The 27,504-nt window shown below is 41.7% G+C and overlaps 1 protein-coding gene across 1 annotated transcript; it reads left to right on the forward strand.

The window, feature by feature from the left end:
- Window positions 1-630: 630 nt before the first annotated feature.
- LOC121868076 lies at window positions 631-15,565 on the forward strand. The gene is made up of 3 exons (XM_042368351.1): window positions 631-873; window positions 6,694-7,133; window positions 13,269-15,565. The coding sequence occupies exons 1-3, from the start codon at window positions 726-728 to the stop codon at window positions 13,731-13,733; spliced, it is 1,053 nt and encodes a 350-aa protein (XP_042224285.1). The 5' UTR covers window positions 631-725; the 3' UTR covers window positions 13,734-15,565.
- Window positions 15,566-27,504: the final 11,939 nt, after the last annotated feature.

The raw sequence follows: 27,504 nt of genomic DNA on the forward strand, positions 1-27,504 counted from the left end.
CTGATGAAATATGCTTTACCTTCCTTATCAGCGGATTTTCTTATCAGGCACGGGTTCAAATGTTCCAACACACAACACACACACACACACCCGGCTGGCGCTTGCCACCGACGGGACTTAGTCTCTCACCTCTCTAGTAAACTTGCTTGTTACAAGTTGTCCGTGTGTGTTGGTGCTGCTGTTGAACCCCAGAAACGAGAAGAATAATCCGTGATACATCTTTTATAATTGATAAGAAAGTGGAACTAATACATGTTCAGTAAATGTAAAGTTTAGTCTAAGAACATGGATGATCGACGAAGTCTGCCCTGTAGTGAGTCTTGGTTCTAACTGCAGGTCCGCTCGTGGGGTGAGCGGTGACGGAGGACCGAGCGCCATCTATTGAGCTCTCGTCGGACTGCACTCAATTTTCTTCCGTAAGGTAAGAGTTAGCTGTATCATTAGGAATGTCAAGATTGTATTATTACTCAACATGAAAATACGAGATTTCGCCATCATAAGACTTTACGAGATGCCTAGTAGCAAGTTTTACGATGCGTCGGGCCGTTCTGAATGAGCTTGTAAGCTCCTCCCACTTGATGCGCGCGCACACTGTGGAGCTTTAAATACCAACTGAGCGACGATTTCAGTCACAACTAGGCAATACGTCCAGACAACACTGAGAGAATATTTGAAGCTAAAGTCACTTAGCTTCACTGTGATTTATATTTATTTTAAAAAAGTGTATGTTGAGTGAGATTATAGAAATAAGGAAAATGAGTGCCTATGACGATATGTGCGTGACAGCCACTTACTCTGTCAGGGCGCGCGTTTGTTGCCGAATTGTTACTACCTCAACCCACAGAAACAAGTCCTTCCTTTGGAAAACAATTGGTGAGTACTGATAACAGTGTCAGGGGGGTTAAGCCAGGTGGATGACAGTGTTAATGTAGTGCGACGAGTTCTCCACGGACAGCATGATGCGTGGGAACGAGTAGTGTAGTGACCTGCCTGTGATAATGTTATTAGCTGTGCGTGTTGTGTTGTCATATGGTAGTGTCTCAGTGTATTGTGTATTACGGTTGTGGTCTTCGTAAGAGCTATTAGTGGTGTTATAGATGGAAAATGGTGTTAGTATTTGTTGTTGAGATGAGTGGAACTTGAGAAAAGTCAAGAAAACTTTTGTGACTTTTAATCAGAAAATGGCATAGTCAGCATTGTCAGTGTTAGAAAATTCGTAATGTACGTTTTTCAGGAAACCTTTATTGATGTACGTGTGCGACACAGTTTTAAACAAGGAATTTACTTTGACCACATGAAGAATTGCTGAGGAAACGTTTGTGGATTGTGAGTAGTTCCATGGTCACTTGTTAGACATTAGTAAATAAGGAACGTTTGTTGCGAACAATGCCAGTGTTAAATGAAAACAAGTAAAAATAATTATTATAGAAAGTGATTAAACAGACGAAATTATTAGAAAACATTAATGTGCGCGTGCAGTCATCTGATGACAAACGAAGAGCAACGTTTGAAGTAGCAGACAGTGATATGCAAATGTTTGATGTAGGTCACCTTGAGGATACATTGGTTAAAAGTTAACAATGTGGGAGTGAGAATATAAGATGAACATTTTTAGGATGTTGACACTGAGACTGATAGTGTCGCACCAACGTTTTCAGGTGGTTGACATTGGAACAAGAAACTATCAGTCAGTTATCACGGTTGGGGTTGGAGGTGCTGAAGAAACGTTTGCGAGTGTTGATATAAAGTGGGATAAAGATATACGTGGGAAGATTTGCAGGTTAATGTTCTAAAGGTCAAGAAAACATTTTATATATGTTTAACACAGATTAAGGTGAAGGGAAGCAGAAACGTTTGTAGTGGTGTTAAGTGTTTGAGAATGACGATAAACACATACACAGGTGGATGAGGAAGAATGGGGTGAAATTATTGGTATGTGGGTTTATGACAGTGGCGACGAAACGTTCACAGGTGGTTGACACAGATGGTGTTGAATGCGCTGAGGAAACGTTTGAGAGGCTGTACAGGACGGCAGCTCACACACACACACACATACACACACACACAACTGGGAGACGGCAGCACCTCGCAGGCCGATGTCGTCATTCCCTGATAAGAAACACAGCCAACACACCAACTTGTTCTGTTATATATTTTCTATATAACAACCACTTCATAACAAGCCAAGAACGTTCACTTCTGTAGGTTCCTATAATGTTTATCTTGATTGTAATTTTAAATAATATATATTTTGTATGTGCACTTATTTAAAAGAAAACGTTTGTTATTGTTTTTATAGCGTTAATTTAGCTTATTGGACGTGTCCTTCTACTCTGCTTCAGTAACAAGAGACTTGGCAGTGAACGTGACACTGAATTATATCGCCACAAAAACCGTGTCGTGGATGCCACTACCTCGTGTTTTTCTAATTGTCGCAATCAACTTAGAAGTGGTGGAATATGAACGGATTGTCGTGTGTGTGTGTGTGTGTGTGTGTGTGTGTGTGTGTGTGTGTGTGTGTGTGTGTGCGTGTGTGTGTGTGTATTTGCTGGTCATAAGCTTCCGTCACCGAGCCATCATCACTACCACTATCTTACCACCACCTCCTCACCCTCGGTGTTATGTAAAACAGTGCCAATATCACATTTCCTTATCTCTCTTCCCCAAGTCTCTCTGAATCTTGTCGTGGTACAGAAAAAATAAATGGCGGGAAGAATCAAACACGTGCGCCTAACCTGTCAGCTGTTGTGCGCGTGGTGGCAGACACTCCCCCGTTAAACATGACTGTAAACACAATGACCACACACACTAAGGTGGTCAGCAGAAGCCTGGACAATCGTGATAATTTTTTAAGGCTGCACAGATCTTGCCATTCATCAATACTTGAGAGAATCTGTTTTTGTGCTTGCGAATGAGTGTTGTGCTCATACATCGTCGCTCTTGTGGGTGGTGATGATTATGGATAGTCATACGAGTGAATATTAACATGACGGGCAGTAGATGATACAATTACAATGGCGAGTGGAGCACGCAAGTGTTCCAGCAGATGTTGGCGTACCTGACCGCCCGATGTCATTAGCCTCCGGGTCGTAAGATGAAAACAGCGAGAGACAGAGAATAAAAAATGTGAAAAAACATTGATATAACACAGATCGGCAAGCGTCTCTACACTAGAGTTCAGAGCTGGGCAACACATCACCCGTCGCAGTGACTGTCGACTCCCCGAGACGTTTTTGGGCGTCTGAAAGTCATAACGGACACGAGGTTGGGCAGTACCGGTTTTGTTGCACTTGCGAGAGGAGCAGCAGCGTCAGGAGAAACAGGTGATGCTCAACACTAAACGTTACCCTCGTACTTTATACCTCCTTCTCCCTCAATGGAGTACCGTTTCCTTCTTCGCTCCTCCGCTACCCCGAGCACTCCTAACCCTCCTCTTAGACCATGAGATAATAAATGATATCAACCTGCGTCAAAATTCTTGATTGGCAATGGCCAGCGCCGTGATTATGTACACTGGACGAGGTTTTTTGCCCCACGCTCTGTTGTATCGTCCTCGCCCATATATTTAACATTTTTACCCAAGGTGACCTGTTGTCCGTGTTTTGCATGGTCAGTTGGCCACAGGCGGGGAGCACATGCTGCCGCTCTTCGAAACTCCTCTGATATTTTTTCTCTCTTTTTTATACGTTAACTTAATCACCTTTCACTCTGTTTACGTTAGGAGTTATAAAGCGTATATCCTGCAGTGTGCTGCAATATTTTTAGCGTAATCAGTACAAATACGTCGAGTTAATTACGCTTGGGATCTCATTACTGCGAATGATCACAGGTGAAATTATGCCAACAGGTATCAAAACTTTTATTATCTGGAAATGTGGTCGTTAAAACCAGCCAATTTCCTCTCACGGGTAATAATTCAATATCTGAACCGTCAATTTGAGCCGTCCATCGCCCTATTGTTGTGCACCGCCACCCACCCTTGTGAAAACTCTGGGATTCGTGTCGGAAATGCACAAGCGACACCGAGATAGTTGAAGGAGATGATTTAAGCCAGACGAGACTAGGAAACAGGGGTGGCGTCTGTGTGTGTGAGCCAGGGGGGGAGGGGGGTGGACTGAGTGTTCTAGACAGGGGTTAACGCGGTTGATTGTGTGTGTATTGTATTAATAGTGTTGCAGCGCGTCAAGTCCTGCTGGTATGGGAGAAAGTCCTCTTCACTAGCATTTCCTGTGGGTGATTACAGTCCCAGCACCCTGATGGATCTATCATTGTAGGTCCGAGTTACGGTGAGGAAAAAAAAAGCGATAGCGCCAGTGCAAACATTCTTGTACAGGAAATTAGATAATGTTCTGTCGGTTTCAGGTGTTAATGTAAAAATTCCACAATTTATTAAAAAAAAAAAAAAAAACATTACACACACACATTCAGTATAATTATGTGTATTACACTTACAAGAGACTTTTCAGACAACGTCTCTAGAGAGAGTGAGAGTGACGAAAAGCTGGTCTTGGATAGGGCGTGGGCAAGGCAAAAGGGCCAAGGACATTTATGGCATTGCCGGTCATATAAGGCGGAACGTAGCCAACCAGTCAACTGTAGAGCAATACGGATACTTCTGCCTACACCTTCCTATGTTTTACTCTCTTTCTCTGACTCACTCACTACATTGTACTCCTCTCTCACCCTCCCTTACGCACCCCCCCCTTCCCCAGCCCTGTCGTCTGTTTGAGAGAAGAACACATTTAGAACGACGTGGAGTAAATTTGAGGAGACTAGTCCCATGACACTAACAGGAGCCCCCAAGACACTAACAGGAGCCCCAAGACACTAACAGAAGCCCAGGACACTAACAGGAGCCCAGGACACTAACAGGAGCCCAGGATACTAACAGGAGCCTAAGACACTAATAGGAGCCCCAAGACACTAACAGAAGCCCCAAGACACTAACAGGAGCCCCAAGACACTAATAGGAGCCCCGAAGACACTAAACAGGTGCCCCAATATACTAACAAGAGCCCCAAGATGGTAGTGAGGAAGGAACACAGGCCAGGAGGTCACCATCGAGGAGCAGAAAGTGTGACGGCGGCTTGTGTGTCCACACCCCCAGATAACTTACAACTACTCGTGGTTGACTCATGTTTGTTGCTGTGTCGCCGTACCCTTGCGCCCTCTCCCCTCCCCTTCCCTCACCACCCATCCCATCATCCCCTCCCTTCCCCCTCCTCCTCCGTCAGGTGGAGGAGGAGGGGGGGAGGAATTAGTGTTGTTGTTATTGCGCCTCTGTGCGTTTAAGTGCTACACTGCCCGATGGCGTTGGTGTTATTTTTTTTTTAATATATTGTTCTGTAAGTTGATGTCTGTTTCGTATATGTAGAGTGTAGTTCGTCTTGTCTCGTAGTATCTCTGTGAAGATAAATGAAATCAACACGGAAAAGAGGCCGTGAGCCTATGGTTGATGTGGCCTCAAGTGTGACCGTATTGTTGTTATTTTTGTTGTTGATGATGATAATGAAAGTGTGTGTGTGTATGTGTGTGTGTGTGTGTGTGTGTGTGTCATAGTGGTGGCGGTTCTAGAGTCGGGACGATACTTCCCAGAAACAGTGAATCACACAACCCAGCCGCCGCCTCCTCCACCGCCACGCACGCTACCTTACACACAGACACACCCACACACTTATACACACACACACACACACACACACTGACCTCACACGCGCTCAGACTGGCCCAGGCAGCAGTCCAGCTTACAGTTGCTCCAGACTCATACGTGAATTCGACACCGTCCGGATTCGACATGAAGATTGTACAAATATTCATCCAGTGAACCCTGTCGTAGTAGTAAAGATTAAGGAACGTGATTGATTGATTCGGAAGATAAATAGTTGATGAGGATCACTGTGGTAGCGCTTAAAACACTTCCTGTAATACCTGTGGGAAAGTAGAGGTTTTGTGCCGCTAACCTAGACACGGTACGGAAGAGAACTTTTTTGTGGTGTTCTAGTTTTGCGGTGAGTCGAGATTTTTTTTTTTTTTGAGTCGAGATAATTTTTTTTATTTATGGTATTATTATTATTGACAATCAGTTGCCTAATAGTTTATAAGTGAATAAACTATAAGAATAATTTTTAATTGGTATCAATATCTTTGTTATTAGTGTATGTTACATCAATATATAGATGTGTGTAATAATTAGTTGGCCACATAGTAGAACCTTTTGTACTAATTGAAAGTATCACTGGAATTATTACTATTTAGATGGTAGTTCTAGGTTTGAGTATTTTCCTAATATAATCGATACTGTACTAGATAGAATATAATGTATATATTTAGAGTAAGAAAGGGAGGTAGTATGTGGATGGTGACCTGGGCCGGTGAGGCGCGGGTCACTCACTCTCAGTATCCTATTGACTCCTGCCTATCAATTTCTTTTTCTTCGTTTTATTTATTCTTTCGTTTTAATATTGTTTCTTTATTTTTTATATTGCAATGTATTTTCTTCATTATCTTTTCTCCATATTTCTCTTCTTTTGTTTGTTCCCGTAAGCCTGTTCTTCAAACACCTGGTACTACGGGTAAACTGAGTGACCTGCCCCTCCCTCCCGTGGCCGACCTTTGCTAGGTAGAGATGCACTGTTAAGTGATTTTGTGAGTCTGTTACATAAATTGACGTTCATTGGCCCTTTTCTCTTCCAGATTGTGCCCGCCTGTGTTTCTTGCTACTACTAGTGATAAGCCCTGTGTCAGCGGGCCCCACCAGAAATAGAAAGGCCACTTACGTTCTAGAGGTAGCGGCGGCGGCGGCAGCAGCAGCAGCGGCGGCAGCAGAAACAGCTGAGAGCACATTAGAGTGGGAGATCACTCAGCAGCTGCAAGAGGCCCTGGAAAGGTCCCATCGAGTGCATTACCACAATCGCCTGAGTAGTAGCAGTAGTAGCGGGAGCGGCAGGTACACTATGGACAATCCTGACGATGTGGGTAACAGCAGGAGCCGGCGGGGCACTTCCCACCACTGGTCACAACCATGCGACAAGATCGCGCATGACGAAACCAACACCGTGGAGTCCCTCAGCACAAACATCCTGACGCCCGTCTCCATAGCCAACAGCTATATGCAGGATGTAAAAGTTAACTATGTAAGTACAGTTGCTGCCACTACCCCGCCCGGCTCGGCTCTCACTCACCCACTTTGCCTTCATTTAATTATAATATAATGGTTATTACAAAAGAGCCCAGCCGGAGCAGTGTTTACATATTGATTTTGTTATTATGATCATACTATAGAAAGTACCAAGGAGAACATTTTAAGCATAAAGTATAGTAGAAGGCGACATAACAGGTTTTAATTGAGACAGGTGGTGGAGGTATAGGACAAGTGCACACTATACCTCCATTGGTACACCTGTGTCGTTCACACGTTGTCCTTAACAACCACCCCTGCACTTGCCCCTGTGTACAGAACATCAACTACCACATCGACACTTGTCTGACAGTACTCACGCCCATATTTACACCTGTCCGACAATAATCATGCGTACACTTGTCGGACAACACCTACTTCCTCAACACCAGATAGGCGTGTTAACCTTTAGCCTCTGTGTCCTCCCTGTGATAGCGCCCTTGGGTAGTGGGCATCGGGGTGTCGTCGCGCTGAGATCATGTCTAATAATTCTGTAACTCGATAAGATAAGAAATAGCGCGTTCCCTACATACCTGCCTCATACACCTCCCACTCCTCTCTCGCGGAATTAGATTGACGTAGATCCGGGTCATTATGGCAGGTCCTCCCGGCCACCACACACATACTGTACATCATCTACTTTCCTGTTTTCCGCCATGATAAAATAATGGTTAGTATTGATGCCTAAAAGTATACAGAGGCCGAAAGCGAGTAATACCTTTTCCCCTTTGAGGTTAAACATCACATTGCGTCATGTTGATAAATCCAGGTGAGGAGGCAGTAAGCCGTGGACCAGCCGAGGACTGCCATGTCTGTCTGTGTGTCTACACCATTGTCCCTGAAAGAGGTTAAAGGGACGGAGGGGGGTATATGGTACACTCTCAGATAATACTGTACACAAACACAATTACATATTCACGCTACTGTACACACACGCTGACCTCTACACTGTAACGCGCTATTCATATTCATCGACTGATTTACACACACACACACACACACAAATCACGTTCTTTATTGACCCGTCTCATCTGGGCTTTTTGTGCCTTGTAGTTGGGATGTGCATAGCATAGAGCCCTGAGGGAAGGGCACCTTTGCCAACCTAATTTCCTTGTTTTCTGAAGTCTGTTCAGAAGTCCCTTCACTGAGATGAATCTCTCTCTCTCTCTCTCTCTCTCTCTCTCTCCCTGGCCAGACACGTGTTCCTGTTGTCCAAACCACATACTGTACTCCGGCAAAGTAGACACGTCTGGCGTAACTTCGTTCATGTCTTAAGTTGATGACCAACCACATTAGTTTTTTTTTTCGGGTGTATATAAATAACCGTAAATTGTTTCATATGATGTATCAAAATGACCACAAATTGTTTCTTAACTTGCATATAAATTTTCATAACTGGGCGGACATCAGGTACGAGGATGAGAGAGAGAGCAAGTTCTCTGGCCTCTGGCTGGTCTTCCTGCCTCACCGTCGCTGGTTTACGTCATCAGTTGCATCATTATTACGTCATTACCTGGCGGACCAATCACGAGTAGGGGTCACAGGAGTGGGCGGTGTTCGTCATGTGTGAGACTCGGAGGAATTTCAGCCATATTATGATGTCATCGTCTGTCAATGTTTTGGTTGTTCATAGAGGCATTGTTCTAAACCGAGCGATGATTAAGATCCAGAATTATAATTATTATTATTATTATTTTTTTTTTTTGAGGCAGCGAGGCGGTGTCCTTGATAAAGGTTGGGGAGGCAGCGGGAACATAGAGAGTCCATCATTATTACCGTAAATAATGCGTTATCGTGTATACTGTAGGCATCGCCAGCTTGTTTACATAGTTGATAAGCGACATCCTCTTAGTATCTAGATTGGGCGCTTGACGTAGGCTATCTCAACGGTCGCCTTCCTTGCCACATCACTCACAGATAACGCGGAAAACAGTAGAGCTGTGTGGGCGTGGCAGAAGGCGGTGACATAGGAGCCAGCCAATTGGTCAGACACGAAACACGTCCACACGAGTAGCGCCTCCGTCTATACGTGTGTTATATCCGTGGTCCTGTGCGTGTCCTGGAGCACGTGGCACGGAGGGCGTGTCCTGGCAAATGTTCTGTCAAAGTGCTGCCTCACTCAGTACTCCTGTAAGGTGGACTTCTGTTGTTACAGGCGTGGGCTGTTTCACCCGACGGACAGGTTGTGTAACTGGTTCCTCTGGCTCACGCGTTAAGTATTTTCCTGGTGATTTTTCTTCAGTATTTAGCACAACATATAGATCTCATTGCTACATAATTGCAGGCACTGAATATGAAATCGTCAGGAAAGTGTATTAATTTCTTTATATATCGTGTTGGTTCGTTTATATACATCCAAAGTTTCCTAGTGTTTCCGGAGGGCGAGAGAATCCGCGAGTGTGACGTCATGGGATCACTGGCGGATGTACCACCTGTGTGAATGATCATCGCCCATCAGGTGTCTCGTCACAAGAGCCAGTTTTCCCCAGCTCGGGTGGGAAATGAGTCACGTGACCGCGAGGCGAGAAATGCTTTTGTGATTCCTAGAATCAGTGGGAAAGAACCGAGAATTTTACTGTATGTGATGATACACAGAAGATGATATAGAGGTCAAGGCAGTTTGAGCATCCACCTGCCATGACTAGAAAATATTAGTCGCTCAAATAATGGGGCCGTAAGGCTACACACTGTAAGCTCGCACGTTAGACCTCCCACTCCTGGTGCTCTCAACAAGTGAGACTCGTTCGTTTTGTCTCGCCTGTCCGGGTGTTAAATTTGTTAAACCTTGTTTACTCCTTTTATGAACGTTTGCCAACGTTTGTACCCTTCGGTGGGCTGGGGGCGGGGCTGATGTGTGTCAGTGTTAAGTAATCTGGGGATGTAGAACACTGCAAGGTTATATGCCGCTGCATCACCTCAAGCCGGCGGCCACATCTAGGCGGTTTTCTCACCCACGTGTGAGCCACAGACGTTTGTGAGGGAGGAGGTGTGGCAACGGGAGGAGCGACGTCCCCTCCTTACCTCCCGCCTCCCTACCCCTTTTCCTCACCACCAGCCAAATCAAGAAGAAACCCAAGTTTACTTTTTCTTCACCCCTCCCCCTTACACTCAAAACCCCGCCCCTTCCACCACTTCTAGCGTCTCCCTCCCTCTCCCCTCCTACCCCTCTTTACCCCCTCTCCCTACTTCCCTCCCCCTTCGTGTGGCCTGATCATGTCACGGCCCACTTGCCGCCCACTTTGGAAATCCCGACTGAAGGTAAGCCCGGTGCCTGCTGCGATTCACCCCCCCTACCCCGTCCTCTCCTCATATTCTTCTTCCATTCCCACACCATCCTTTCTCACTCCTCAGATTCCTTCATTCTCCACCTCTTGCCCCCAATCGCCCCTTCCTCCCCGCCCTTCTTTACCCAGGATAAACAGTGGAATATCCGGGCGCAAAAATACTTTTTTCAGTCTTCTGCATTATTCTCATCCTTCGCTTTCTTTCCCCAACCTCCACTTACCCACACACCCCCTTACTCCCACACCCCAATACGGCCATGCTCCTCCTGTTCACTTGGTCTTCATATATCAAAATAAAGTTCATGACAAGACGTGGTTCAGGTGTCACCGTCGTACTCTTGGAACATCTCCACACGACCTATGGTAACTTCTCCGCGTCACAGCCGTGTCCTAGCGGTGACCTCCGCGTCACAGCCGTGTCCTAGTGGTGACCCCGGCGTGTTCCAACGTGGGCGTGGATCTTGCGAGTGTCATATTGGGCGTGTGACAGACAGACGGCCAGTACCGGAAGTATTCCACAGAGGCGGGGGAATTTCCGAGTCGCCGATTGCATCACCAGTCCGCCACCACAACACTGTACCACCAGCGGGCCTCCCTCTTTCTCTCCTCTCTCTGCAAGTGTTACTTCCTCCCCTCCCACACGTTACCTCCACAGTGCCTCCAGACTACCTTCACCAGTAGTCTTCCTTTCACACTTTCACACATTTCTTCTACAGAAGTTGCTACAACATCTTCACTGGTTTCACCCTCCCCCCTTGAGAATCAGTGTGTTGGTTCACATCTAGACAAAGTTCACCTCGTTAAGTAGTTGTACGGTAATTTTTGCCACCCGTCTCTGAGAATCCGGGTACTGTGTGTGTGTGTGTGTGTGTGTGTGTGTGTGTGTGTGTGTGTGTGTGTGTGTGTGTGTGTGTGACAATAGATTAAGACGTCACAAAACGTAGAGTGTGAGGCGACATGACATCACTGTCCACGGAACCCCTTCAGAATGTTAGGTATTCGCGATAAGATAGTGTGAGATCTCGAAGAACAAAGTGCCGCGAGATGTTTCATGTTACGGAGACCATATTAGTGACACACACACACACACACACACACACACACACACACACACACACACACACACACACACACACACACACACACACACACACACACACACACACACACATTATTTTCTGGCTCTCAGGAGAAGACGAAACGTTATACAGTTTGTTAATAAGTCTCCGGAATTTTCACTCCTGGAGTAGAGCGATGTACCTGGTGTTAGCGCACTACACCCAAGTTAAATTATATCGTAAAGAAAATAGTCATATTCATACACAGTGAATCTGAGATAAATGATAAGTTTGATAAAGTAGAGTATCATGAAGTTGTATATAATTAAGTCTTTCGATTCATTGACACAGCGACGCTAGACACAAAACCTCCAACCAGGGAGGATTGATATACAGTGGCTGTCACCTTTGATCCATATCTTCTCCTCGGCGCTCACTCACAACTGTGCAGTATGGGCGTGATGACCTAGCCTTGACCTCTGCGGATGGGTTTGTTGGCGGCCTCATACGCCCATGGAGGTTCGTGACTAATTGGTCGCCATATGGCATGAGAGTGCCCGGGGACCTCACGTCAAGCGGCTGCCACACACATGCCTCCATGGCTGTTCCTCCCCCCGCCACTCGGTGATTTGATGGTAGTTCATTAGAGTGGCCGTGTGGTAATGAGGTTGGTCGCCAGAGGTATGCTAATATGGCGATAGAGGAGGAGGGAGGTTGGGGTAGGTCTCTGGTATGTTACGATGACCAGATTTCGACCAAGTACTGAGGCTTTTCTACAGCATCCATCGTATGAGATCGGAGCACTTGGGAGCCCTGACCGTCATATTGCATATGAATCAGTGTTGCTAATATACCAAGATCCTTTATGGACTATTGATAATTTCCTGCCTGATGCTTTACCACCTGCCATGCTGGCAGGTGGTTGTTTAAGAGACTTTTCCAGGTGGTTGAAAATATTTCACCCAGCAGTAACAGTAGCGAGCGCGACATGTAAGACTGCGACCTGTTGCCCTGGTGCAGGGCCGCGGGCGGGTGTGGCTCGCCTGGCATGCGACCCATCTGCCGCAGCCGCCGACGCCCGCGGGCTTGCCAGTCCTTTTGAGCACAGGTTTTTTCTCTGCCCTATCATGTCCAATGCCTCCCCCGACCCCTGGCACATTATGGTGACACTTGACCTCATTGTCTTAAGCCCACCACCTTATTGACAGTGGTTTACCCTGTCTCTCTCTCTCTCTCTCCAAAAATAGACTTTGGATTCATGGTGATTAGGTTATTTGATTCACGGTGAGGATCACATATTGGCCGCCAATATCTTGTCTCAAGGAAAATAAGATCTGAAAACTTGGTGGTGTAGGGTGTCTCGTCCTCTCCCACCATCACTCACAGTGTAATGTAAACGCGTATATTTTCTGACGTCACACCTTCAGAAAATGTTCGTATATACGGTAAAAAGCCGCCTTCACTGTTAGTTGCTAATGCTTGGAGCTTTTTAACTTAAAGGTCAAATTAATGTCCTTTTACCTTTAAATGTTCTCCTTCGTGGTATTTACAGATGAAAGACATAAATGCTGTTATAACTTTTTATCCAGCTCAAATATATCTCCAGACATTATTGTAATTTATATATATATATATATATATATATATATATATATATATATATATATATATATATATATATATATATATATATATAGTGATAGGAGCATCGCCACAACAAAACTAACTCGCCTGTTCTTCCTCACACAGAGCAAGGTGCTACAAAACAAGAGCTGGGATGAATTGGCTAACATGTACCAGGGCATCGGGGACCAGGAACTTGCGTTCCTGAAAACAAAGAGTGAGGCCGTGCCTGGCGACTTCAACTCTCAGCTGCAGAACTCCTACGAAAAGATGCAGCGCTTGGCCGTGGGCATCGAGCAGGTGACCCTGGACCAGGCGCTCTACCAAGGCTCCTTCTTGGAGCATTTCCGCGAAATAGAAACTCATATTGTGAAAATCTTATGCTTGTTGCACTTCGCGATGGTTCACCGCAATTTGACGCCCAGTGTCACAATCAATAAGGAGGATATGCCCCAAGAATACCGCGACGTTGAGGGCCAGTCAGCGGCCAGAGAGTTTCGAGACTTCATGATCCTTGATAACTACTTTAAATCTCTTCAAAATCTGATACAAGTCTTCACGGAGTTTGAGAACAAGCGAGGTCCTCAGTAGAAAGGCCTCCAGGAAACCTATAGGAGCCAGATAGACATCAAGAACCACTGGGACACATCATCGCAGAGGCAGAATTTCCGGCTGTAATAAAATGTGATTTTCATCAGTTTAAGAATTTCACCAATTCTTTACCTGGAAACTATTCAGTGATAGAAGAAATATTTGGCAATTAAGTTACGAGCCAAAATATACTGTAAGCCTCTTGAGATAACACCAGTGTTTCCGCAGCTGTCAGCTCACACGGGGTATTAAAAGCATTCTAAGAGAAGTTAGATTGGTAATGCATATTTTGTGAGATTAGCAGCCAAACTCAGCTAAAATATGAGCTAAATCCACATAAACGTCAGGTATTGCTTGTGATTGTTTGTTACTTAGCATTGTTTAGACATTAACTATTATAGAAAATATTACCCTTTTTAAGGATCTTACAGTCATTAGTGTACTTACATTGTCGGTCATAATTAGAGAAAACTGTGATATATTTATTCTGTATTTATTATTAATTTTATTTTGTGCTATTTGAGCAGCTGTTCCTATGTAAATAGTCTTGCTCAAGTAATTTGTTCATTGTTTCCTTATTTTATTGTTGTGTTTTACTGTGAGCTTGTACTGATTTAGCCTCTGGTACTCAGGTGTGACTGAAGCTGAGCTCCTCTTGATGAGGGCGCTCATAGGACAGGTATCTCAAAGACATATTTGTTAATTTAGGTAAGGCGAGTATTCTTGTGTGACACCAGTTGGGAGGAGGGAATTTACTGTTACCGTTTTCTTAGTCTTGTTTCAGTTGCAAGGGCATTTTTCCTTCTCTCTCAGTATTCTCATTATAGATTCTCAAAGGCTGTTTTGAAGACTAAAGGATTGACATCGATAAGCCAAGTGGAAGAAAGATCTGAACCCCAATATTTACAATAACATGAGCATCGTTCAATTATATATATATATATATATATATATATATATATATATATATATATATATATATATATATATATATATATATATATATATATATATATATATATATATATATATATATATATATATATATTATGATATACAATTTTTCCAACGCATTAAGACTATAAGATGTGTATATCCAAAATGCCGTATGTGTATCCATTTGTTAAGCATGTTTTATATCTCTTAGTGTACAAGTTTGGTGTATGGTATCTTGCAATACTGTACACAACATAGTTTTCAACAATCAAAAGAAATATCTGTTTTCTGTGTTCCAAACTCTGAAAGGTCAATGTTTGTGACTCCTCAATAGTGTGTACAGTATACGTCTCCACAACTGATAATACGTATATCAGTGGGTAAAGGATCTTCAGACTTATAGGGATACGTCTCCATCTTGTCCTTGGTAGCATTTCAAGCCATCACATGATACAGTCCTCGCTGTATCTGTCCAACTGTAGCAGAACTATCACAAATAAAAAAGTATATCATGCTGATTCTAAATTCTCATTTGTAACGATGCTTTTGTTTAATAATTTACAGTGGACTCCATCGTGACTCTTAAATTACATACAGTACCTGCTTCACCTGTCGCAACACACACACACACACACACCATAGTGAAATTTGCATTGTTTACATTGCCCCACACTCCCATGATTGCCCCCACACTCCCATGATTCCTCCCCCACAGCCAGCAGTCATCCACACCACCTGGAGTCCTCTTGTGTTCATTATTATTAAGTGATGATGTGACATAACTTGGAATAAGACAACTCATCAGTGTAGAGCCACAGCTTAGGTTTTGTGTTGTAGATTTTTTATACCTATTTATTGTTTTGTATATTTTAAATAAATTAAATGTCTTTTATCTCCTTAGTTTTTCAATATACAATACCTGTTGTGTGTCCTGTTTATGCAAGTGTCTGATGTGAATGGCAGTGCAATCCTTAGAAACTAAAAAAATATCGAAACGGTTAAAGATTTAGAATACATATATATATATATATATATATATATATATATATATATATATATATATATATATATATATATATATATATATATATATATATATAACATGTGCAGTACTATATATAATATATAAAGAAAAACGAAGTTTAAATCAAAATAATGACGTAATCTGACACTATATTAATGTTATTGGGTTGGTAAGCTGACAATCAAGTTTTTGTGAATCGTAACAACTACTGTATGTATGAGAGATAAAAGCAAGAGACAAAGCGTGATATCAGTCCCGTGTGTGTAAGCCTGGTTGACTGTGGGTAAAACTTGCTAAACCAAATAATCAAATAAAAAAACATGAGAGCGCAAGTGTAAAATAAAATAGATATGGCCCATGACACAGCAAGAGTAACACCCATGACACGTCCCAGAGAGCGAGAGAGAGGGCGAGACAGGAACTTTGCGGCATGGGTAATGTACGAGAAAAGTACTGTACCTTCCCGGTAACTAACAAACAGTACACTACCGAGTAGACCAGAACATCCTGACGCTGAACGACTCGACTCTTTGAAGGGCTCGACCTGAACGACATCGCCATCACGTTAAGGCCTCAGAGGACTGTGAGAGAACACCATTGGTCTGCAGCCAGATGGGTGTGAATGTAAACAGCTTCAACGCGGGGATGAGTCGTGAAAATGACTCGTAATTACCACGTGCGTAAAGCTTACTTTCCCGGTCTGATATACAGCTTCCTGACCAAGCCAAAACCCTAATCATGGCGATACATCATCCGCTCTCGCCCGGAGTTAAGGACACCAATGCTCTTTCTACTCACGCCTTTGTCTGAACAGTTCCCGGTTTTGTTTTGACAGTTTCCCATCACCATTGAGATTATAAAAACAAACAAACACAAAACAGGTGATTTAATTTGTCCAAAACCATCGATTAACTAACGATTTACAGTCTGGCCAGTTATAACTACCATCCGTGAATTTGAACTTGTAACAGATTCCAACGCGTTTCATCTATAATTATACAAAAAAAATAAAAATCAGGATATGTTGCAATACAAAACCGCAGAGCCGCAAATTCGAGTTATATTTAGAGGTCAAAACTGTATTTAGAGCTCAGACTGTAACCTGTTGTCAACGCTAACTGCCGTGGGATGACGATGGCCCAAAACAATCTTCTCTATTTAAAAGTTGATATACAGGGTGACGCATAAGTTGAATTATACACCACCATGTTACATTCTTCCTCTACCTTATAATATCTAACAATTGATACATTTTTTCACTTATATTTCTCTATTAATTTTTCTAACTTTTATTCTTCTACAGCTGATAAATTTAACATTTCTTCCTCTTGTTACTTATCTAATATATAGTTATTTTCTTACAAACCTTCGTTCAGTTTTAAACTTTCCTCTAAGTCATGGAACCAAGCGAATAGAGTCCACGGGTAGAAAGAAGTTAAGAGCCCACGGGTGTCGTCGTCATCACAGTGTCACTGATCGTAATAATGTACAGAACAGAAATGACTAAATTCTAGTTTCCTGTTGTTTATTCTTGTCTTAATATTTGATGGGTTATATCAACACAGTCATTTGTGTGGAGTAGTCGAGTGTTGTCAGTTACATCAAGTGTACGTTATTGGAATTAGTTATGTAGTGTATCGTCAATTATTAGTATTAGTAGTAGTAAAGGTATTATTATTATTATTGTTGTTGTTGTTATTATGAACAGAGGAGCTCATGCATTATTATGAAGGTCGGATATACATAAAAAGCACGACCAACTTTATGATTGTGTGTGTTTATGTGTGTGTGTATGTGTGTGTGTGTGTGTGTGTGCGATAAACATTTCAGTGTTAGTGTTGTGTGGCCGTCAACCTGTACACCAAACACACACCACATGGTCCCGTACCCCCAGACTCAGTCAAGGACACCATCTGTGACGTGAGTGGGTGAGCCTCTAAACAGCGGGAGTGTTGCAGGTAGATGGGGGAGGGGGGGGGGCGTCACTGTAAAAATAGTACAGCTATTGCTCATTTCGGTAATTCAGAAAAAGTCTAATCACAAGTACGAGCACAAAGATCTGAAAATTATAACAGTGCATAAAGTTCTACTCCGTCTCAACAGGCGTGATTATCCTCACACATTCGACAAACAGAAAGTAAAAGTACGTGATAATTTCCCGAGCGTCGAAATCACTCATGTCCGAATGCAATTAAGGCAGACTCCAAAACATATTTGGGCGTGGCTCTCGCTGATTGGCCCTCCCACACCATGACGTTTGCTTGCTCCCACCCTGATACATCGAACAACCCGTCCTGACCTATCCCAAATCTAAACTTAACCTGACCTGTGTAAACAAATCACCTAAGCTTTACTTAGTTTAACAATTAGTAATGAACTACCAGACTTAACGGTGAGCGACTACAGATTAGTTTAAACGCCGGTTTTGTCTGTTAGTTGCTTGTTTGTTGGTGTTTCTGTCTCGCACGCTTCAACCACAGTACCTTTCAATTTACTGCTTTTAATAGAGATAATAAAACACTATATATTATGGTGTCGTAACCCTCTAGTGTTCATCTTAGCCGTCAGTAACTCAGTGTCTACTCCAGCACTCACTAAATAGTCATTATTGCTACAAAACTTGGTACGTTGTTACATCGTCACCTAAGGATGTGTCGTATATGAACCTTGTGACCGTGTATGCTCAGGGGTGCGTGGCTTCCGAAGTGCGTGTACAACATCCTGTGGGGCTTGTTGACTGTGTTATTGTACTGTCTAGTTGTTGGTGTTGATATTATTACCAGAAGTAATCTACAGGAAGAGGAAAATAGTTGTGTGAGTCACGAGGGCCAGCTTGAGATTACACGTGACATGACAATAAATGCGACAGATCAAGAATGACTCTCAGATTGACCTAAAGCCTCCACTCTACCACCTCCTTCTTCACTCTTACACCTTCTCCCACTGGGCCACACTTACCGCACTTCAAGGCCTCAGTCACCAGTCTTGAGCTCATGAGTCAGTAAGTGTAATAATACATTTTAACATCAACTACTTAGTGAGGTATAGTATTCGTTCACAACAAAGGAACGTACAGTAAGTTATGATGGGGTTGTATTTACCAGCGATTCTGGCATCCGCTATTTACAGTCTGACCTATATTTACGATCTTAATTGAGTTGTAAGGTATTAAGTATCACTGGGACACGATGTTGATATGGTTCGATCTGTGATGATTATAATACGATCTTGGGTATACTTCATGAAGCAAGGTGGAGTTTCTCTGTTTTGTTTATCTATTTGTATCCACTGTTGTGAAATTTATATTGAACAAACGAATCCTCTGCATATGTAGGGGCTCATGCTTGGATATTTTTATTTTTATTTTTATTGCCTCATGGTATGTGTACCAGTAAATAGATGATGGGATTACGTGTCAAATAACTAAAATGGATTTCTAACACACCTGAGCTACCTGGACAGTGCTCATCAACGTACGTTTGAGATACAAGATCTTTGTTTAGAACAGCGAAAGTAAGATCAACTATTAAACTTCCCGGACTACAAAGTTCTGTGCTAAAATAATTGGTGCTGAAACGTTGTAGAATCAATATTGGATCGTTGTTCGAAGTGTTCTTAGATGATGGAAATTCCTCAATGAAAACGAGCAAGGCTTCTAGCCACCCGGTACAGGCATCAGGGTGTACAGACCAAGAGTCATCACTGGCAGATGGACGATCACTCTTGATGCCGTTATCACCTTTGGTACATGTTGCTGATACTGATAACATCGCTATAACAATCTTACCTACGATCGTACTGCAAGAAAGGTAGTTAACGCAGAATCCTATGCACGACCTTTGTCAAGATGATAGATATATACGCCCTTTAGTGGGTGTTTTATGTCGTTAGATGCTTCAGTGACCAGTGTTTAAAATAGAATACAACTTGTATAATATTAGTAAAGTTATTCTTCCTTTTACACATCCTCTTAATAATCAGACTTCCTTCCTTTCCATGATGTGGCAATTTGGTTTAGTATAGTTTACAATAGGTCTATATTTTCAAGGTGTGAATCATTTCCATTACTCTAGAACACATTAAAAAGTCTGATTCTCTGACGCATAAGAACTAACTTGTGGAGGTTACCGACCGTCTCCCTCACCTTTTGTGTGGACGTCGTTACCAACCAGTAAACATAACTCATCAACGTTAACAAATACTGAAGCAAAGCAAAACTATGACTGAACAATTTACCCATTTTCACTCACAATTATTTTGAGAGAAGTTAACCAGCTGGAAAATAAATGATAAATGAAATACTTCATACTCTGAACAGGTACCACGGATCTTGAGGTGTCTGACTATCTTTTGAGAACGCGTCACTACTCTGTAAAAGAGGCGTCGATTCTTCCCGTCAGTCTCCACAATACTGACAAAAGAAGTCCAGGGTAGAAAAAAATCACATTAAACCCTATTTTGCAGGTGCTGTTAGCGACGCCCGTGTGTCTGCAAGCGTGACCGAACCTTGTCAAGCTATTGGTGAAGTGCAGAGCAACTGTACATGACAATGCTTGTTTCTTGCTGACAACGTGAAGCGCTTCACTGGAAACCTGAAGCACTTTACTGGAAACCTGGTACTAAGTCTAGGAAAAGAACAACACGTTTTCTTGAGGCGTGTTCCCAAAGCCACTAAATTTACCCCATCTTACTCGGAAGTCTCTATATGTGTCGCCCAATTTATCATTGAAAAAAAAATAAATTCGCAATGTCATCTTCCTTGGCATAATTTATTCAAGAGCTCTCGCGCAAATACTGATAAGTTTATTTTTATCTTTTCGTTTAACAAAAGTACAATTTAAGCGAAGATCTACTCCAGATGCACACCACACCTCCTTGTTATGTGAAGTGGAGTGTTCATCAGCCATAACCACAGATTTACGTCAGATTTTCGAGTGTCAGTGGCGTGAGGGTTACGGCCCAGTGCCTCACTGAACAGCATGTCTGCTGTCCACTGAGCAGAATTTGTACTCCCAAGGTTGTTGGATCACTGGTGATGAATGAACATTGATAAAAACGTAGGAATTCCTTGGTACATTAATTGGCGTCTACCTAGCATTATACCTAGCCCTGAGTCATAATAATATTAGTAAACTATCCCCACTACGGGGACGCCACTTAATATTTTATTTGGCTAACGTCAAACGATTTTATTCAGCTCAAAGGGGACCCAGTACAAAAGGGGTTAAGGCTTTTATATACTCCAGGTGTACATTGTATGGCCTACCATTACCTCCTAGCATTTTCCTTCACTCCTATAAGGTGTAGAACAAGTTCAACTTAAGAAAATATAAGCCAGCCTACTGACGTACTTTCTTTGTCGCTCCTGGCTTGTGCATCATTTCTTACTGCTTAATACGCAGGCATTACAGTTGAGAGTGTCCATCCATCCGTCGATCATCGCCAATATAATATATAAAGTTACTCAAGCCAGCAACACGTGCAGCAGTCATAGGTAAGAGCCCAATACAATTCACTGTTACGCCCAAATACTAACCTAACCTAAACTAACCTAAACTAACGCATCATACATAACCTAACTCAATCTTACCTAACATACCTAACCACCATTGTACGCTCATTTAGGTTATGTCGGTGAGGTTTGTTTATCTCGTGTTTCGCGTCAACTGTTTCTCTGAAGGATAAAATATGACGAGAAAATTATTATATTTATTTAAAAAAAAATCATAAATAGGCTTGGATACTATTTACCAATTATAATTTTATAAAACGTCAACTATTTCTCAGTCGGTTGTAATATATACTAATAACGTTAAGGAAAAGTTCACAAATATAATATTACCCTAATTATTTTGACTGGAATTATATATCTTCCGCCAGACATTCAAGATCAACCGTGTAAATAAAAACATCGTCCACCAGTAAAGTTTCTCCCGCAGTTACAAACGAGAGAGTAGTAGTAGGTCAGTGGTTAATGGAACAAATTAAATAACACCAGACTAATTTTGACATATATCAAACCAATCTCGTTCAACTAAAATAAATCTTACATATCTAGTGGCAAAAAAAAAAAGTAATAATAATAACAAGTACTGCAGATGGAATGTGAAGGGGGGTGTAATGCTGTTTGGGTTGTGAGAAACAAGCGAACGAGGAGCTGAAGTGCAGTTTAGGGGTATGTTTTTCGTATTGACTTATTTGCCTGTCGGTCTTCGTCAGTCTACTGCTGACGGTGGTTGTGAACTTGTGGAAGGTTGTGGTCACTGTTTCCCGCGGTGTTTTTTTTTTCAGAAAATATGGATTGAAATTTTGGGATTATTGTTAGTTCCTAAGTCATGGGATTAGTAAATCCCTTCCAGACAGAGGAAAGGTCAAAAATTTTTACGTGTTTGAGAATAAGGAGCCACTGGCAAGAAGGAACGAGAGGGTAATAAGTCTGCAGTCTGCCACCTCCGTGTTATGTATGGTAAGTTGGATCCTCATTGTTTCCACAATATATTCTGTATGAATATTTCCCTTGGCAAAGGTAAAAAGAAGTTGTATACCAGTTTAAAGGACGAATTTTGGGGGACGACCAGCGGGTTGCAATGGGTCGTACTTATGGAGTGGATTAGCTGATTAGCATATTTGCTTTGAGTGATGATTATTAGTCACCCGATATTTTTTTTCGCAACATAACGGTGAAGATTCAGAAGAGTAAAACCATAGATATTACTAACAGTAAACCGAGTTCTTTAAACAGGAAGGAATTTTATTCTATTTTAGAAAAAAAGGGAAATAACTAATATCTTGGGTTAGGTTTATTAAATTAATTTTCTTCAATGTATGAACGAAAAAGTGAAAATTTTAGGAATATGTGCTACACTAAAAAAAAAATTCCTGCCTATTTGTATGTTTCTCTAGGTAAGAAAACTTTTATCCCCTATAGAGAAAGTTCGTCAGGTAGCTGCTAAAGCCGGATCACTCCCAATATGAGTTAAGAGAGGTAAAGGTTTATCAGGCTAGTACAGTGATTGATGGTCTTCTGTGTTATAAGGTTTCAAAGAGTAAAGATATTTTACGGTGACCTCCTCTTTAATGGTTTGTTGTGTTCGTCAGTTTTATTATAGAGAATGAGAATTCGCTGACGGAGCAAGGAAAAAATGCATTGAATTTCCTTAGTCACTGAAGTGTGTATGTGTGATTTTAACAGGAATGGGCGACTTATTTTTGTGTTTCGTGTTAGTCATATTCCCGTGATGTTTTCCCTCTCAACTCACCGAGATACACGGCCTACTTACTGTTTCTTAAATAGATTCCGAGTAGTTTTTCTTGTTTCCCCAACCAATCATTATCAAGGTGGCAATCCTAGAAAACATTTGTGATGGCGGTAACTCATAAGCGATGCTGTCCATTATTCATTAGGGAGATGACTTGATTTATTAAACAATTGGTCGCGAGGCTGCATCAATGTAATCATCAATGAATGCCCCTTCATATTAAGGCTGAGATTACTACAGTATTTTATTCCATTGTTTGTGTATTTCTTGTTAATTTTCGTCAATTACTTTGTTTTATAAGAACAAAGAACATTAGAACGGAGGAAACTGCAGCGGGCCTATTGGCCCATACTGGGCAGTCCCATTTACACCCAACCCCTATCGTTCATGTATCCATCCAACCTATGTTTGAAGCTATCCAGCGTATTCGAGTTAATGATGATGTTTGGTAACTTGTTCCACTTGTCCACTACTCTATTTCCAAACCAATGTTTACCTATTTCGCGCATAAATCTGAATTTGTCTAATTTATAACCATTGTTACGAGTTCGCTCTTGGTTGGATAGTTTGAGTACCTTTGTAATGTCATCTTTGTTTAGCCCTGACTTCTATTTATATACTTCGATCATATCGCCCCTCACTCTACGTCTCTCGAGGGAGTGCAAATTAAGATGCCTTAACCTGTCTCTGTACTCAAGTTTCCTAATGCCCGGGATTAGTCTTGTCATTCTCCTCTGAATTCTTTCTAGGGATTCTATATCCATTCTGTAGTACGGTGAGCGGAATTGAACTGCGTAATCCAGGTGAGGCCTCACAAGCGCAAGATATGGTTTTAGGATGACCTCGCTAGTCTTGTAACTAACACTCCTTTGTATGAACCCAAGTACTTTGTTAGTCTTGTTTCGAGCAAATACACATTGTTTACTTGGTTTAAGATTCCTACTTATCATGACTCCCATAGTCATGACTGCCCGTTAGGTGTGGGTACAGCACACCAAGTCCTCGGTAGTGCCCGAGAATCAAACCACCAGGATTTTCTTTTGCCTGTTGGTCGTGGTTAAACGTCTTTGTGACATGTTTGGGCTGGGTTAGGTCGTGGACGGGCTCTGGCTGCTTACTCTGCTGCTAGGTTATTATTTCTTTATACTGTACTAGAGTTTAAAATTTCAGTGGCGAGATTAGTTGACAAATAATTTATACTTTATCACAAACATTATAATTCTAAGGTTTTTCCGAGGGAAGATATGATGTTGTATAATTTCTAGTGCTAAATTTATATTATTATTTGTCGTAAGATGGACACATTAATGTAGTTTCCGTCTGTCTGTCCGTTCGTTGATATAGTGAGCCTACTGTACGGTATAGTGTATAAAATACTTACAATAAACGTTTTACATAAAAATTTCACTGCCAGCGTAATTAGTTTCACCTTTAGTGAGCAAAAACGTTGGTTGTCCTGAAGTAGGTTCTATTAAAGATGATGTTATGTAAATGGCATTAAATAAACCACTTCCGGTGAACTGTTTGTATTTAAAATTATATTATGTTTTGTACATAACATAACATGATGTTCTAGGAACGTGTTTGTCAGGATAGTCTGTCACCAGTATTTGATAATTAGTCATGTTACTTTTGACGTCATGTTGGTTTGGATTTCCGGTGGCGTCTCTTTGAGTCCTCTGTTACAAACGGCTGGTTCAAAACTTCCGAATCTCAAGTTTTAGTATTATTTTCTTTCACTGATGTTCATGTTATGTATTATCGCACTTCGAACAACTGAGGTCTTTAAGTGCGCATTGTAGTGTCATAAATATCTTAATAATCAATTATTAAAAATATGTCTAGTTCCATTGCTGGCTGTTAAGGCTCGTTCTCTATGGTTGACTGGCAGTGTCACCTCGCTGTTACAGTAGGTGTCCCTCATTACAAGGAGTGACATAATACACACGTTTGTCAGCGAGTTCTTCTGTCACATCGGTGCGTCACACTCCTTGGTCCATAACTTGTTTGACCCCTTCGAGATGTTAAAAAGATAAGACCTACCGTACATTATGTGAGAACAATGAAGTCAATATAATTAGGAGTAATGAAGCAAAGGTTACCGAGACTAGTGAAGGAAGCAGTGTCATGTAACTACACAGAATGGTCTTATGCTCAAGGTAAGCACGCGGCGGGTTGAAGTATAAAAAATATAGCCTATGTAGCTGCTGGGACTACCACCCTAATGAGCGGTAACACATTCTATTCATATTCTGTGTTTTGTCTTACGTATTTATATTCTTGTTTAATATATCCCGAGTTGTAAGTGCATAAGTAACTGCTTATCTCTCCTCCACCCCTCTCGCCTCCTACCCGTCACCCACTCACACACACACTGGCTCCTGTCCTCCCTCGGCCTCCCTCTCTCCCTCGCTCGTGAATACTTCGGATTCAAGAGTCGATACTCCTGGGGTTCACACCACACCGAGAGAGTGTATTGACAACGCTGATTGTACCAGTTGGAAGTGGAAGAGGCTGTAAAGGAAGATTAAAAAATGAACAAGAAAGAAAGGAAATACAAGAGGTGGGCTTACTAAAAGATCCTGTTGAGGCAGGAGTAAAAGAGAGAAGGGCAGAGTACGTAGAAGAAACATACAATGATAAGGATAGAGTAGAGGTAGAAAACGATAAGGAAATAAAGATCGAAATGCCAATTCTGGAAACATAAGTTGAGGCAACTGTGAGCAAAATTAAAAATTATAAAACTTGTGGGTTTGATCAGCTTCTGGCAGAATTTAGAAAACAAATGGACAAGAATGGGATCAAATGTTTGACTAAAATATGTAATTCTATATACTTCAAAATAGACCTTCCCAATGATTTTAAAAAAATCAATATTTGTATTAACTAAAAAGCCAGGGGCCTTAGAGTGCACCCAGTTCAGAACAATGATAAAATAAATAATGGTTGCCCCTCGTATAACGAGGACGGCCGGCCCAAGGGCCACCTAGGCGTGAATTTGTTTAAGGTGTAGAAGCTGTCGCCAACACAACAATCACACCCTGAGTTAATGAGCTGCATGACATGGTGTCAAGGAATAGTCCGAGTAGACCGGACAACTGCACTGGCTAACTATTACCCTAGAACATGATCTTCAAATCGATTAACATCCAGGTTTCCAATTACTGCTGGGTCGACAGAAGCAAATGGCGTAAAGAAACTTGTCCATAGTGTCACCCTGCCGGGGGATAACAAAACCCGGGTCCGCTCGCTTGCGAGACGAGCATTTTGAAAAGCTTATTAAACATAATTTTAAGTAAAACAAAAATGTTTAGAATGGAAATTAAGTTATCTTAAGAGCGCAAAATGGATTTAGAAAGGGAATGGGAACAAGAGAAGCTATATTTGTTTGTTTTTTAATTTTGAGCTGATTATCCATTTTAGCAATTAAAATAGTGTAGGAAAAGGTCATTAATAAGCCGAGTCACAATTCTGAGAAGAGTTATGAGTCTAAACACCAGCGTTCAGTTTACTGTTGAATCTCGTCGCACATATACAGGGTGAGCATAAAGTCTTTCCCTGATTATGAAAAATCATATCTCGAAGACCATTCTAGATAGAAACATGAATGTTGTAGCATTGAGTAGACGAATTCATAGATTTTTTTTCATGCATATTTTAAGCTGCAAAAAACTGTATGTTTGTACCTAGCATATGTTTTGTGTAATAAATGTTTGTAATCAGGGAAAGACTTTATGCTCACCCTGTAGTTCATATACTTACTGTAGGTTTGTTCATTAATTTTCCATTTACCTTTTAATAAATCACGAAGATCAATTTGCAACAAAATATATTATTCTCCCTCTGTGTTGTTAAAGAACTTGACATTAAAAACTGTAATAACGCCTTTATCACTATCATTAGCGTCAATGACTAAGAATTTTACTTTTCTTTTAAGTTTTGTATTCTGCCCTTTTAACAACTGCCTTCATATTTAATTCATCTCAAACAATGCTTTCTTAAATAATTTTTTGGTTTCTTTCGTCGTGGTAAACTAAAGTGAGTTCCCCGCCCTGTCAGCTCTCAGTCAGCGGAGACTGTCTTTCCTAGTCACACCCGGAAGCTGCTTTATATCTTCATTCCAAACCTGGTGCTATCTTATTCTTTCTCCTGGTTATGATGTGATACATGTTATTAATGTGCTCCAGGTGGACTGATCCTGACAACCAGTAATTGCAAATCTTCCCACATCGTCATGGATCAGGTCTCCTACATCAGCCACTACTCACCTTTATCTCGTCATCCTTTAACCTACTTCACTCAGCACCCGGCCTTTTATATACATTTGTACATAATCTTGTTATTAAATCATTGTATATAGCCTGTGCACTATTAGTTACCAAAGTCACAATCACTATGAAACCAGCACGCCTCTACTACTGTCTACAATGTGCTCCAGTTTTATACAGTAATAGTTGCTTGATGGTACAAAAATTAAGGTAGATTAACATCTCTCTATCAAAACACTTTAGTTATTTCTACTCGTAAAAGTTATTCCATGCTCGTCCACGAA

The sequence above is a fragment of the Homarus americanus genome, unplaced genomic scaffold (assembly GCF_018991925.1).
Source record: "Homarus americanus isolate GMGI-L3 unplaced genomic scaffold, GMGI_Hamer_2.0 scaffold6894, whole genome shotgun sequence".
NCBI lineage: Eukaryota > Metazoa > Arthropoda > Malacostraca > Decapoda > Nephropidae > Homarus > Homarus americanus.

What these genes read in the sequence shown, in the direction of transcription:
- LOC121868076 (XM_042368351.1), top strand. Translation starts at nt 726, where the DNA reads ATGTTGAGTGAGATTATAGAAATAAGGAAAATGAGTGCCTATGACGAT. An exon ending in CTTCCTTTGGAAAACAATTG is followed by an intron (nt 874 to 6,693) that starts GTGAGTACTGAT and finishes TTTCTCTTCCAG; the next exon opens with ATTGTGCCCGCCTGTGTTTC. An exon ending in AGGATGTAAAAGTTAACTAT is followed by an intron (nt 7,134 to 13,268) that starts GTAAGTACAGTT and finishes TTCCTCACACAG; the next exon opens with AGCAAGGTGCTACAAAACAA.